Genomic DNA, 12557 nt, shown 5'->3' with positions numbered 1-12557 from the left:
TGTCAACGTCACAATAATGCGTGCTACTACTACCATCCTCCTACTGTCTGCTACGTCAACAAGTGGATTGCAATCAGACGGTGATTGTGTCTCTTTTCATTCTCTCTCTTTTACTAATTTCTCTGATAATTAAACTGAGAATGTATATTAAGAAAAAAAAACAAAAACAAGAGAGGAATTTTCATACACACTAACTTAAGACTCTTTGTAAGTTTTCCCAAATATGGATTTTCTAGTATAAATATGAGTTCATTAGTTTCACCAAGCCTACAAGCATCTCTCCATCTCAAATCATATTCACCTAAAAATCAGGTCCCCTCTCTTTATATCTCTAACATTCTTATATCAGATCATATTTTTTGGATTTCTTGTTAAGTAACACCAATCTTTTAAAAGTGTTTTCAGGTTAATATAAAAGAATAATGATGTTTTCGGTGACGGTTGCGATCCTTGTTTGTCTTATTGGCTACATTTACCGATCATTTAAGCCTCCACCACCGCGAATCTGCGGCCATCCTAACGGTCCTCCGGTTACTTCTCCGAGAATCAAGCTCAGTGATGGAAGATATCTTGCTTATAGAGAATCTGGGGTTGATAGAGACAATGCTAACTACAAGATCATTGTCGTTCATGGCTTCAACAGCTCCAAAGACACTGAATTTCCCATCCCTAAGGTTCACTCTTATTCTCAATATTAACTCTCGTACATGTCACATGCCCATTTTCACCATTTTAGATATACAGTTTTGATACTTTACTTTGCATTTATTTTGCTATATGTAATTGAGGATATTGTTTTAATTTCTTTGGGTTTTTTTTTTGGCTAAATGAGAATTCAGTGTCTTTGGTTCTTAAAAAAAAAGTATTTGTTAATGGTAAACGCTAAACGCTATTTGAGTTTATGTTTTTTCAAGAACTGAAAACGTTTTATTGAAAATATACACTTTTTTTGCTATTTATAGAAAGGCATATCACATCTAGACGCAAACGCAAAATTGACTTTTGAAGCAACCACAATCTTAAATGCAATGAAAAATTACTTCTTCTTTTTTCTTTCTTGACGTGTCTTTTTAAATTTTTTGCAGGATGTAATTGAGGAGCTTGGGATATACTTTGTGTTCTACGATAGAGCAGGATATGGAGAAAGTGATCCACACCCATCACGCACTGTTAAGAGTGAAGCATACGACATTCAAGAACTCGCCGATAAACTCAAGATCGGACCAAAGTTCTATGTTCTTGGTATATCACTAGGTGCTTACTCGGTTTATAGTTGCCTCAAATACATTCCCCACAGGTAATAAAGAGTTGGAATCATGTTCTGTTTTTTACACTTTTTTTGTGTCTCATAATTTAATGTTCCTTTTTGTGGGGTTCATAGACTAGCTGGAGCAGTCTTAATGGTTCCATTTGTGAACTATTGGTGGACTAAAGTGCCTCAAGAAAAATTGAGTAAAGCGTTGGAGCTAATGCCAAAGAAAGACCAATGGACGTTTAAAGTGGCTCATTATGTTCCGTGGTTGTTATATTGGTGGTTGACCCAAAAACTATTTCCGTCTTCGAGTATGGTCACGGGGAACAATGCGTTATGCAGCGACAAAGATTTGGTCGTCATAAAGAAGAAAATGGAGAATCCACGCCCTGGCTTGGTAATATGATTAACCTTATACAATATTGCATTTTATGACAATGATGTTATTTAGATTTAATACATTTTATTTTATGATCTATATTAACCACAGGAAAAAGTTAGACAACAAGGAGACCATGAATGTCTTCACCGGGACATGATAGCCGGATTCGCGACATGGGAATTCGACCCGACTGAATTAGAAAATCCGTTTGCGGAAGGCGAAGGATCGGTCCACGTTTGGCAAGGGATGGAAGACAGAATCATTCCATACGAAATTAATCGATATATATCAGAGAAGCTTCCATGGATTAAGTACCATGAGGTCTTAGGTTATGGACATCTTCTAAACGCCGAGGAGGAGAAATGCAAAGACATTATCAAGGCACTTCTTGTCAACTGATGATCATCTCTACACAAGATGCCACGAAAAATATAGCATATTTAATAGATTTTATTTATGGATTATAATATTATAGCATATTATAAGTTTGTAAGTAAGATGAAAACCACTTGAAAGTCATTAATTTACTATAAAATACTTGTTATCTTCCACTAATAGTCATTAAATCGAACCAAAAATGTCACATTGGTCAAAGCCGTGTGAAACTGAGAGAGAATGATGACGTCATCAATCTGTGTACATAAATGTTAATGGACGTAGCAAAATTCGCCCAACCAAAACAATCCGACTAAAAGGGAACTTTTTTTTTTCCGTCTGATCTAAAACAACAACAACGAAAGCTTGACCTCGTTGAAAATCTTCGGGTGAGATATTTTTCAAAGCTTTGGTCTTTGTCTGAATTACGCTTTTTGGATTCTCCGAGCTTAATAATAGCGAAAGTTCGTTTCTTTGGGTTCTTCTCCGCGATTCTAGGGTTTTTCCAATTTCTCGCCGGCGTTGAGGAATTTTAGGGTTTTCGTGTTGTTTGTCTTTGATTCATGGCTTGGGCTTAGATGGAAAGGTGAGAATTTCTCGAAATCGTTCTTCAATTCTTGAGAATTGCGATTTTTTGGTCTTTAAGAATCCGTTTTACTAGTTTCAAAGTTAACACCTTTATTGCTACTATGTGCTTCCCTTATATCGCTCTTGTGGTGTGCGTAAGAGTGATGATGTTACTGTATTTATGGATTTACGAAACTCTCGTTTTTTTATTTCAGGTTTGAGTTGCTTTTGGAGTGAAGCAAGTAGACCAAAGGGCATAATGCTAGGTTCTGGTAACAATTTGAGCAGGGGTACTATAGGATTGTCATCTGATACCCCAAATTTGTCTCAAGTTTTAACATTGGAACCGATTAGATTAGGGAATCAGAACTATACTCGTTCAGGAGAGCTTAGAAGGGTTCTCGGTGTTCCTAGTAGAGCTTCATCGGAAGATAATTCTTTTGGGATGTCTCATCCCAGACCTTCTCCTCCTGTGGCAACTGAGGAGCTTAAGCATTTTAAAGAAAGTGTGCTAGATACTTCCAGAGAAGCTGGGTATGGATCTTCTTGCTTTCTTTCATAAGTTGTGATTGCTAGACTACTTATTCCTCATTTACTAAAACCTTGGGTTCCTTGTAGGGATCTAGTAAAGAAACTAAGTGAAAACATATTCAAGTTGGACAAATACGCGGAGACAATAAATTCAAAGAAGCGACGGCGAAATGATATACCACCCGGTGAGAGAATGGACGCAGCAACCTTTGATAAGGTCAGAAACCAGGTTCCAAGAACACAAGACATTATGGCTCAAAGATCCGAGGAAAGGAAAAAGATGCTTGGATTAAACAAGCGTGCTCGTACGACCGTCGCAGATGTGCGGGTTTGTATCTAAACCTCACTTTAGATCTAGAGGCTGCTTATTACTCTACAATAGATTGCTTATTACTTTACTTTCATTGCTATTTTTCCATTCTGTTCATCCGCCACTCCATGTTTAGTGAGTTTTAACATCTTTTTAGAATACACAAGATTTGAATATTTTGCTCGATTGTTCAATCATTGTGTTCCAAAAGCATTTCTCCCACGTCACTGTTGTTTAATGGTTGATTGGTTCCTGCCTGTTATTGCTGTCAGGGGGATGCTAGAATTTCTGCTCTTGCAAGGCAGCACGTTATTGAAAAGGGCTCTGATTCACCTCCAAGTGTTTCTGGAGAATCAGTGCGAATAGAAGAGAAGATACGCAGATTACCTGTGGGTGGTGAAGGATGGGAGACAAGAATGAAAAGAAAACGGTCTGTTGCTACTCTAGGCAACAGAATTATGAATCCTGAACAACGTGTTATGCAGCCAAAGCCAACAGCTGACTCTAAGTTGCGTTCTTGTGACTCCCAAAATTTCAGGTGTGCATTAAAGATATAAGATTAGTAAGCCTGCCTGGTAGTTATCCCTGTTGTTTAGCTAAAGTACAACTTAAAGGAATCCGGACATATAACACTGAACCCCATTTGAGAATGTTATTACCTATTTTCTAGTCCAAGGGCCAGAAGTGGACCTACAAGAGAGAAATATTGCGTTTATTTACTGGTTGTTGTCGCAGGTTCATGATTTTCTAGTGGGGATCCTACTCTGCTTTCTAATTGAGCTATGCTAGTCTACAAGTTTCTATTGTCCATGAGCTATTTAAGTTACTGCCAGAGATTGTCAAGTTTCTCATTTAAACTGGAGTTCATCTTGAATTTGTTTTGGTAGATCTTACTTTAGCATGATAATTTTGTTATGTTTGATGCTGTGGAATTTTCTTGCAACATGCATTTGTATTTATATAGTTTTCCAGATTGATCCCTCTTGCTTAACTTTCCTTCCCGAAGAATACATAATGTGACCCATTTGTTGCAGATCGAAATCTTCACCCGGGGTGAGTGGGATCAACAGACTTGATACTTCGTTTGAGCCAGACAGTCCATGTATGGGTGCATTATCCAGGAATGAGTTGGAGACTGTTTCCATTGCAAGGGATCGGTCAGTACTTGCTGAGCAGAGGCTAGCCAAGGGAAATAATAAGTAAGGAGATACTCAAGCTTTCGTTATAGATTTTCCTTCAGTTTAATAATAAATTGTTTACGACTGATAAATGCATAATTGTGAATATCCAGGAGAAACTTACTGGATGATAGTCCCACAAACAGCTCTACTGCAATATTGAAAGGAAAAGTTTCTAGGGCTCCAAGAACAGCAGCCATTATGGGTGTTGAATCTTCAGCCAAAGTTGATTCCCCATCCGGTGTATTACAAGGTTAGGAATAATCTAAGTGTTGTTTATATACACTATCTGTAATGTTTATGGGAATAAGCTAACGCTTCCATATCCAGCAGGTTCATCTGCACATGCAATGGCTCAATGGGTTGGCCAGAGACCGCATAAGAATTCTCGAACAAGGAGAACAAATGTAGTTTCGCCTGTAATAAAGCATTCTGAAAGCAAGATCTCAGGTCAAGGTTTTGCAACATCTGATTTTAGTCCTAGAGCATCCCCTGGAACCACTGGGCCACTCTCAGTTGTTGATAGTAGCCCTTTAAAAATGAAAAGGGAGTTGAGGAATGCTTCATCGCCATATGGGTTATCTGAAAGTGAGGACTCAGGAGCTGGAGACAATAAAACAAGAGAGCGTGCTTTTGCGAGTGGTGACTTGTTCACAACTCCTAAATCAGGGTCGCTATTACTTCCGACAAGGAAAAACAAGATTCAAACCAGTCATAAAGGAGGTGGTGCATGGAAGCAAGGAAAGAGTGAAAGTGTCTCGTCGTTGACAACTCCTGGCTTTCATCCTATCATGGTTAAGTCAGAGAATTTACCAGTAGAGAAGCCTTTTCACAATATCAAGATTGCCTCAGATAAGAATAGAAGGTGATTTATACATAATTAGTTCTTTTACTTACCACTTCTTCTCAAATACACGAACCAATTGTTCTAACTTGTCTCTCTCTCTGGACAGCAAATATGGGCGTCCACCTGCAAAAAAAGTTAAAGATCGTAAACCTGCTACTCGGCTTGCCTCAAATGCAAATACTCCTTCAGATATTACAGGTAGTTATTTTCTTTGTGCATTTCGAGTTCCAATCTTTAACCATATTCATGGTTATTGGATAGTATTATCAAACTAATTTCTGGGAAATTCTACCTATATCCTGAACGTGACTTACCCTGAATATTTGAGGTTTGATAACTATTAGTTCTTTCTCAGTTATTTTCATTTGTACAAAGGGATGTATTTGATTTCTAAGATGATAGTGATGGTAGTTGGATGTAATCTATGCATGTCAGCTGTATGATTCCTTTAAGAGCACCTCGTGCTTCTGGTGGTGTCAGTTCCTAAGCATAAATTTAAGTGAAATTTTGGCTTTTCAGGTGAATCTGATGATGATCGTGAAGATATTTTTGCAGCAGCAAATTCGGCACGGAAGGCAGCAAGTATTCATCCTTCCATATGTCATGTCTTTCAATTTTTATTGCCGCAAATTTCCTTCTAACTAGATATATCGTTTTTGTAGATCTTGCTTGTTCTGGTAAGTTTTGGAAGAAGATGGACCACATCTTTGCTGCTGTCAATGTAGACGACATGCAAAACATGAAAGATCAGGTAATAATCGATAGTTGATACTATATCATATATGACTTCTCTCTAGGATGCCCACTCTTGTTAACTTATAATTTTCTGAAAACAGCTGAATTTTGCGCAAGAACTCGATAAATCTCTGTCAGACGCAATCTTAGATGGTTATAACATCTTGGTAAGTTGCAAATTTCTATAGCAATGTCTAGTTTTCTAGTCTCTTTTATAATCTGAATGTAGAATGAATGAAAGAGTCCTTTTTTCAGGGTCTTAAATTGCCCAAAGCAGTACATCGCCCTGGTGTGGGAAATGTTGACTATTCAGGTCCAACCTCATCATGTGTATCTGGTCTTTCATTCGAGAGATTGGACATGAGAAAATTAAATGAGAGTACTCCATTGTATAAGAGGGTACTTTCTGCTTTAATTGAGGAAGATGATGGAGAAGAAGTTGTACAATTCAATGGAGGGAAGAATCTGTCTCTTCATTACGCTAGTGACGATTCTCACTGTGGTTCATGTACCTATATTGACACCGAGTTCAGAGAGAGAGACAGAATGGAATTTGAAGTAGAGTCAAGTGGGGATTTTCAGACCCCTAAGAGCGGTTTGTTTGACAGATTTTCCAGTGAGAGGAGTGTTGTGTCTAACCCTTTCAGAAATGGTGGCATGTCTATATCTGTGCATAGCAATGAACAGTGGATTGGGGATGATGATCTTTCACATTCAGACGCTGCACTCGGTAATGAGACATATTCAAATAGTCTGGGTCAATTGCAAGCTAGGGAAGTGAACATTCCCAACTTCCCGGTTTCTGACACCCAGTATCAGCTTATGTCTTTGGATGAGCGACTTCTTCTGGAACTACAGAGCATTGGTGTGTTTCCTGAGGCAATGGTAGGTTTTGCATCCAGTCATTTAATCTTTAAAGAACTTGAGCTAAATAAAAAAAAACTTGTTACTCTAGCTTGGTCACTGATTTCCAGTTTTTATTTTTATCACAGCCTGATCTGGCTGAAGAAACTATGAGCACTGATGTTATGGAGTTGAAGGAAGGCATTTATCAGGAGGTAAACGCAAAACAAATATTTCATGCTTTACGAGGAAGACTTTTTGTCAGATCGTCATTAAACTTTCGTCTTTGACGCATAGTAACCTTTCTCATATTCCATTTCTGACCAATACTAGATCCTAAACAAGAAGAAAAAGCTGGAGAAGCTTATCATTACCATCCAGAAGGGGAAAGATGTTGAGAAAAGGTTAGCTTTGGCTTTTTTAGATTCATATCTTCCAAGTTACACCTTTATTTTCGCTAAGATTTGAGGTTTACCTGCAGGAAAATTGAGCATCTTGCTATGGACCAACTTGTGGAAACAGCCCACAAGAAAAGAATGGTAATAAACGAAAATTAATTTGGATGAATGATTGTGGAATGAGAAATGGGGTTCTTAATTATATGATATTGCTCTGAAAACAGGCATGCCGTGGAAGTAAAGCAGCTAAAGTCAACAAGGTTACAAGACAAGTGGCGCTGGGGTTCATTAGGCGGACAGTTGCTAGGTGTCGTAAGTTCGAAGAAACTGGGTTTAGCTGTTTTTCTGATCCCGCACTTCAAGATATCTTGTTTAGTTCTCCCAGCAACGATGCAAAATCATCAGAAAATGGCGGCTCTGGAACAGCCAGTAACACGCTCAATGAACCTTCTAATCATCAGGCTGAGGCCAAGGGTTCAGGTACCCAAAATCTGAACTTTAGATGTTGATTCTATAATTGATTTTTCTATAGTTTCTTCTTCTATGGTGTATGACAACATCGATAAGATTATTTCAGATTAATGCGAGAGCACATCCTTGATAAAATAGTTTGACAGTGGTTATACTTTAAATCTTTTTGACGGAAAATTTGATGAGTTATTTGGGTTTTGTAGGTGCAGTGTCTAGTACAAAGAGGAGAGAAGCATTGATAGATGATGTTATCGGATGCGCTTCCTCCAAAGTCACAACGAGCAAAGGCAGTGCCGTTCTTAGTGGAGGAGGGGCTCAAGGTAAAAGAAGCGAGAGAGAAGATGGTTTCAGGAACAAGAACAAACCAAAACCAAAAGAAAACAACAACAACAACAACGGAAACCAATCAAGGTCGACAACAACATCAACACACCCAACAGGACCAGCAAGCAGAGGGGCCTCAAACCGAGGAGTTACCTCTGGAGATGGTGCAGTCGACGACGAAGCTCCCATAGATTTCTCGAAATTAGCGTTCCGTGATCTAGACGAAATAGATGAACAGGCAGATCTTGGAAACTGGTTCGAGGGTCTTCAGGATATTGATACAGCAGGTCTTGATGAGGTTCCTATGGATGATCTCTCGTTTATGTTTGGATAAGGAGAAAACAAACCACATTTGACAGGAGCGAAATTGGTCTTGACTCTTGACACAAACACCCACACCCACAAGTATTCTTATGATTTTGTTTTCTAACTAGTTTTGTATATAAAGAAAGATTTGTAGTGAATAGGAATGATTGTCTGCCTTCTAGGCTGAGTATTGTTTCAACTATGATTTAAAATATATATATAACATATGTATTTTCTTCTTCAGAGTATCTCTTTCATTCATACCTTCCCTGTGGTGCGTATAAAAAAGCTTAGTACAATCTACTTAACATTTCTTGATTTGGTTAAACAAGTTTTGTTTAGTGTTTAAAACCTTTCTGAAGAAATTAGGCTTTAATTCGCAGAAATAATAAGGCCTATAATATTTTATACGTTTCTATGTGGGCCTAAATACTGGGCTTTAATGAGAAGAAATAATTAGGGCTAGAGTTTTGTCACTAGTGGTTCATATAAGTAACAGACGATTGCTTGTGACGCCGTTCTTTCTCTGTTTCCGACCTTCCCACAGGTAAATCAATCATCTTCTTCAATACTTTTGTCTTTCCGTCCATCGGAGGATTCTCAATACGTTTCGTTACAACACTGTTAAATCTCATTTTCCTGAATCTCCGTTTACAGGAAGCAAATTTGTTTCAGGGAGTACCAAAATGAGGTTTGTTTACTCAAATCAACTTTATTTTGTTTTCTGCTAATGATTCAGATGAATGTTGATTTGGTATAATGGTAGATAGGATTTGAGGTGAAAAAGTTTGATTCTTTATACAAAAAACTATTGGTCATTGATTGTTTTCATGAGGAGGGAACAAAAGTTGTTGATTTCATAGTAATGATCTTGTTGTCATTTTGGGTTTATAGAAAGGTTACAAATTTGAGTTTTTTTTAATGGTGTAGTAAGCTTCAGAGTGAAGCCGTGAGAGAGGCAATAAGCTCCATTATCACTCACTGTAAGGAGACAAAGCCACGCAACTTCACTGAGACTATTGAACTCCAGATTGGTCTCAAGAACTATGACCCTCAAAAGGACAAGAGATTTAGCGGTTCTGTGAAATTGCCTCACGTTCCTAGGCCAAAGATGAAGATTTGCATGCTTGGTGATGCCCAGCACGTCGAAGAGGTTCACTTTTTTCCGCCTTTTCTTTTGAAAATGTTATGATTAGTACTTAGTAGTATAGTACTATAACTTGCGGTTGGTTTACTTAGGCTGAGAAGATTGGATTGGAATCTATGGATGTTGAAGCTCTTAAGAAGTTGAACAAGAACAAGAAACTTGTTAAGAAGCTTGCTAAGAAATTCCATGCTTTCCTTGCTTCTGAATCTGTCATTAAGCAGATTCCTCGTCTTCTTGGTCCTGGTCTCAACAAGGCAGGCATGTCTCTAACCTTACCTAATCTTTGCATATGTTCTTGTATCCTCTCTATATGATGCTACATTAAATCTTGACTCTTATGAACAATGAACAGGAAAATTCCCAACTCTTGTTAGCCACCAAGAGTCTTTGGAATCCAAAGTGAATGAGACAAAGGCAACAGTGAAGTTCCAGCTCAAGAAGGTTCTATGTATGGGAGTTGCTGTCGGTAATCTTTCCATGGAGGAGAAGCAGATCTTTCAAAATGTTCAGATGAGTGTTAACTTCCTCGTTTCTCTCTTGAAGAAAAACTGGCAAAATGTTAGTAACAACACCCTCTTGAACTTCTCGATCTTTCTCCATACATTTATCAGTATCTAAAACCTGAGTTGTTCCTTTGACTGCAGGTGAGGTGCTTGTACTTGAAGAGCACAATGGGTCCACCAAACCGAGTTTTCTAAGGTTATTATTATTACAAAGTTTCTCTAAGGTATCATCACTCTTTAGGAAATTTGATTTTCTTTTGCTGTCATGAGCCTTCTTCTTGTTGGGTTAAACTTCAAATTCCAGTATCCCGACTTTTGTAGGATCAAGATTTTTTTTAAAGACAATTTTGTTTCTTTTGTTGCTATTATTATTAGTGGATTTTTTCTCCATTTAAGCACTCAAATTTTGCTATCTTTGTTATCATCAATATCATTTAAGTTTGTCTTTTGACTTGTCCCAATGTTTCTCAAATCAGACGAAATACGACTTTATTAAATCCATCAACTCCATTGACTAGGGTTCAAAGTTATGTTTAGGTTTTGAACAAAAAAAGGTTGTGTTTAGGTTATTTATCTTCTTTAATTTTAGTTGCAAAATTATATAATCATAGAAGCATGAATGTTCACAATAAAGCGTATGTTGTTGGATTAACCCAACCTTCTTATTACAAACTTGATACAAAAGCAACTGATTTAAACTAAATAAAGCCAATAAATAACATTTTCTTAGCACATAAACAAACCTTATATCTCACTAAACAAAGTAATGTAATTTGCTAAATATTTGTGTCTTGTCTTGGCTGGCTTCATTCACGTAAACAACAAAACATATGTATACATATGTCTTTAAGGACTTAAAAGTAACACTTATTTAAATCATGGGATACCAATGATTGGTAAGAAGGGAAAGAAGCTGGCAGGTGGGAATCCAAAACCTCCTGCCCCCGGAAAATTAATAGTCTTGGAATCTCCGATCATACTTCCGATATCATCTCGGGATGGTTTGGGGCAGGAGAGAGAGAAGGCAAGTGGGTTTGAGGTAGTTAAAACTTTGGAATCGTGTTTAGATTTGACCAATTCAGAGACCAAGTTGTGTTTGTGAGCATAGAGTTGCTCAGGGCCTCCCAAGAGCTTTGCAAGACAATTTATGGAGCCTTTTTTGTCAGCCGTTGGAAGCACTGACCGGAAAGATCCGTCTGCAGCTGCCACCGCGGTTATTTGTTTCTTCTCTCCGTCGCATTTAAGGAGGACCTTAATGCCTGAAAAATAAATTGTGCAATACTAATGTCTTAGATATCAAGAAAACTATAGTCTAACTAGATATCATTTCTCCCTTTGTTATAACCCTTTTTAAATAAAGCTACATAAAAATGTGATTAGTGGTGTGATTGATTTGCAAAATGAAATTCATAAGTTAGAAACTTCCATGACATACACTAAAATCCAAGTGATGAAACTAGTTAAAAGAGTAGACCTGAGAAGTCGAAATCGCGGTGGCAGTCAAGGCAAGAGATCTTGCCACTGACAAGTGAAGAAGCTGAGAGCTCCAAGTTGGAGAAGACGGCTAAAGCGAAAAGGAAGAATGCTGCAGCAGCTGCTTGATTCGCCATTTCGATGAAGCTTCTATGGATATATTTTTGATGGCTTTAGATGTCTTCTTGAGTGAGTGAAATATGGGGAACGTATCTTAGGTTTATATAAAAGAAAGAAATGATTATTAAAGGAACCAAAATGCGTTGTTTTTTGGTGGTTGGCTTTACACAAATAGATAACGTACTTTTGCAGTTCTTCTATATTAACGGCTCTTAAATTCATCCACCTTCAAATTTGCTGCAAAATTTTATTCAACCTAACAATTTGTTAGATTCAAATCATTTATACACGAACACCAATTATGTCTAGCAACGGAGTTAAGGAGAGACCCTAGAAAACTATACATAAATCACCATTTTGAGAAACACATATATTCTTATACTGTATTGAAGTTCCTTCAAAACATTAATTTCCTCATTTATATTATGTTTAAACAATTTATTGTGTGTCAATTTTAATTCATCAGTGAACCATTTAAACTGCATTACTTGAAAACCAGACTTACTAGTATTTAATCATATACCAACTATATTTATATTACGCATTAAGCATTAACTAGCTATACTTTAGCCATCTTCACTCGCTAGAGTTTAGAGTGATACTAAAAATAGAAAGCCTAGTGGGGAAACATATTTTTTTTCTTACTGTCCTTTATAAATCTTTAATGAGCCGTGAAGGTTTGCTCAACAGTGTCAGTGGTTACATCATTTATATCCAATAAAATTATCTTTCAGTACTTGTCCATTACATTTGTGTCATTTTTTTACTTTTAGCTGAACTAGGTAACTACAAGCG

At 37.4% G+C, this 12557-nt stretch overlaps 4 protein-coding genes across 9 annotated transcripts; 3 read left to right on the top strand and 1 right to left on the bottom strand.

Moving 5' to 3' along the window:
* The first annotated feature begins 52 nt into the window (after positions 1 to 52).
* Positions 53 to 2232, top strand: AT5G22460 (alpha/beta-Hydrolases superfamily protein). 3 transcript variants are annotated; one of them, NM_180724.3, is made up of 5 exons: positions 53 to 312; positions 406 to 674; positions 1086 to 1297; positions 1382 to 1649; positions 1743 to 2232. In NM_180724.3, the coding sequence occupies exons 2-5, from the start codon at positions 423 to 425 to the stop codon at positions 2031 to 2033; spliced, it is 1023 nt and encodes a 340-aa protein (NP_851055.1). In that variant the 5' UTR covers positions 53 to 312; positions 406 to 422; the 3' UTR covers positions 2034 to 2232. The 3 variants fall into 3 exon arrangements, with proteins under 3 accessions (NP_851055.1, NP_001332031.1, NP_197638.1); NM_122151.2 differs by having other exon boundaries at positions 292 to 312; positions 397 to 674; positions 1743 to 2184; NM_001343734.1 differs by having other exon boundaries at positions 119 to 674; positions 1743 to 2191.
* AT5G22450 (spectrin beta chain, brain) lies at positions 2229 to 8787 on the top strand. Of its 3 annotated transcripts, NM_001343732.1 has the most exons (18): positions 2303 to 2398; positions 2508 to 2595; positions 2792 to 3110; positions 3195 to 3435; positions 3690 to 3955; positions 4452 to 4616; positions 4709 to 4848; positions 4929 to 5460; positions 5549 to 5640; positions 5962 to 6024; positions 6105 to 6193; positions 6279 to 6344; positions 6433 to 7062; positions 7170 to 7235; positions 7354 to 7424; positions 7502 to 7559; positions 7643 to 7898; positions 8093 to 8787. In NM_001343732.1, the coding sequence occupies exons 3-18, from the start codon at positions 2836 to 2838 to the stop codon at positions 8545 to 8547; spliced, it is 3465 nt and encodes a 1154-aa protein (NP_001330672.1). In that variant the 5' UTR covers positions 2303 to 2398; positions 2508 to 2595; positions 2792 to 2835; the 3' UTR covers positions 8548 to 8787. The 3 variants fall into 3 exon arrangements, with proteins under 3 accessions (NP_001330671.1, NP_197637.2, NP_001330672.1); NM_001343733.1 differs by lacking the exon at positions 2508 to 2595 and having other exon boundaries at positions 2229 to 2398; positions 8093 to 8760; NM_122150.3 differs by having other exon boundaries at positions 2229 to 2595; positions 8093 to 8760.
* Positions 8788 to 8922: 135 nt separating this feature from the next.
* On the top strand, positions 8923 to 10627 carry AT5G22440 (Ribosomal protein L1p/L10e family). Of its 2 annotated transcripts, NM_122149.5 has the most exons (6): positions 8923 to 9066; positions 9177 to 9210; positions 9450 to 9672; positions 9759 to 9924; positions 10019 to 10224; positions 10311 to 10627. In NM_122149.5, exons 2-6 carry the CDS (start codon positions 9206 to 9208, stop codon positions 10362 to 10364), a joined length of 654 nt encoding a protein of 217 aa, NP_197636.1. In that variant the 5' UTR covers positions 8923 to 9066; positions 9177 to 9205; the 3' UTR covers positions 10365 to 10627. The 2 variants fall into 2 exon arrangements, with proteins under 2 accessions (NP_197636.1, NP_001078612.1); NM_001085143.1 differs by having other exon boundaries at positions 9040 to 9210; positions 10311 to 10616.
* Positions 10628 to 10738: 111 nt separating this feature from the next.
* Positions 10739 to 11902, bottom strand: AT5G22430 (Pollen Ole e 1 allergen and extensin family protein). Its single transcript, NM_122148.4, has 2 exons — positions 11644 to 11902; positions 10739 to 11428 (listed from the first exon to the last, which is right to left on the bottom strand). The coding sequence occupies exons 1-2, from the start codon at positions 11777 to 11779 to the stop codon at positions 11046 to 11048; spliced, it is 519 nt and encodes a 172-aa protein (NP_568418.1). The 5' UTR covers positions 11780 to 11902; the 3' UTR covers positions 10739 to 11045.
* Positions 11903 to 12557: the final 655 nt, after the last annotated feature.

The sequence above is a fragment of the Arabidopsis thaliana genome, chromosome 5, assembly GCF_000001735.4.
Source record: "Arabidopsis thaliana chromosome 5, partial sequence".
Lineage (NCBI taxonomy): Eukaryota > Viridiplantae > Streptophyta > Magnoliopsida > Brassicales > Brassicaceae > Arabidopsis > Arabidopsis thaliana.
This window is presented reverse-complemented; position numbering and strand designations above follow the sequence as displayed.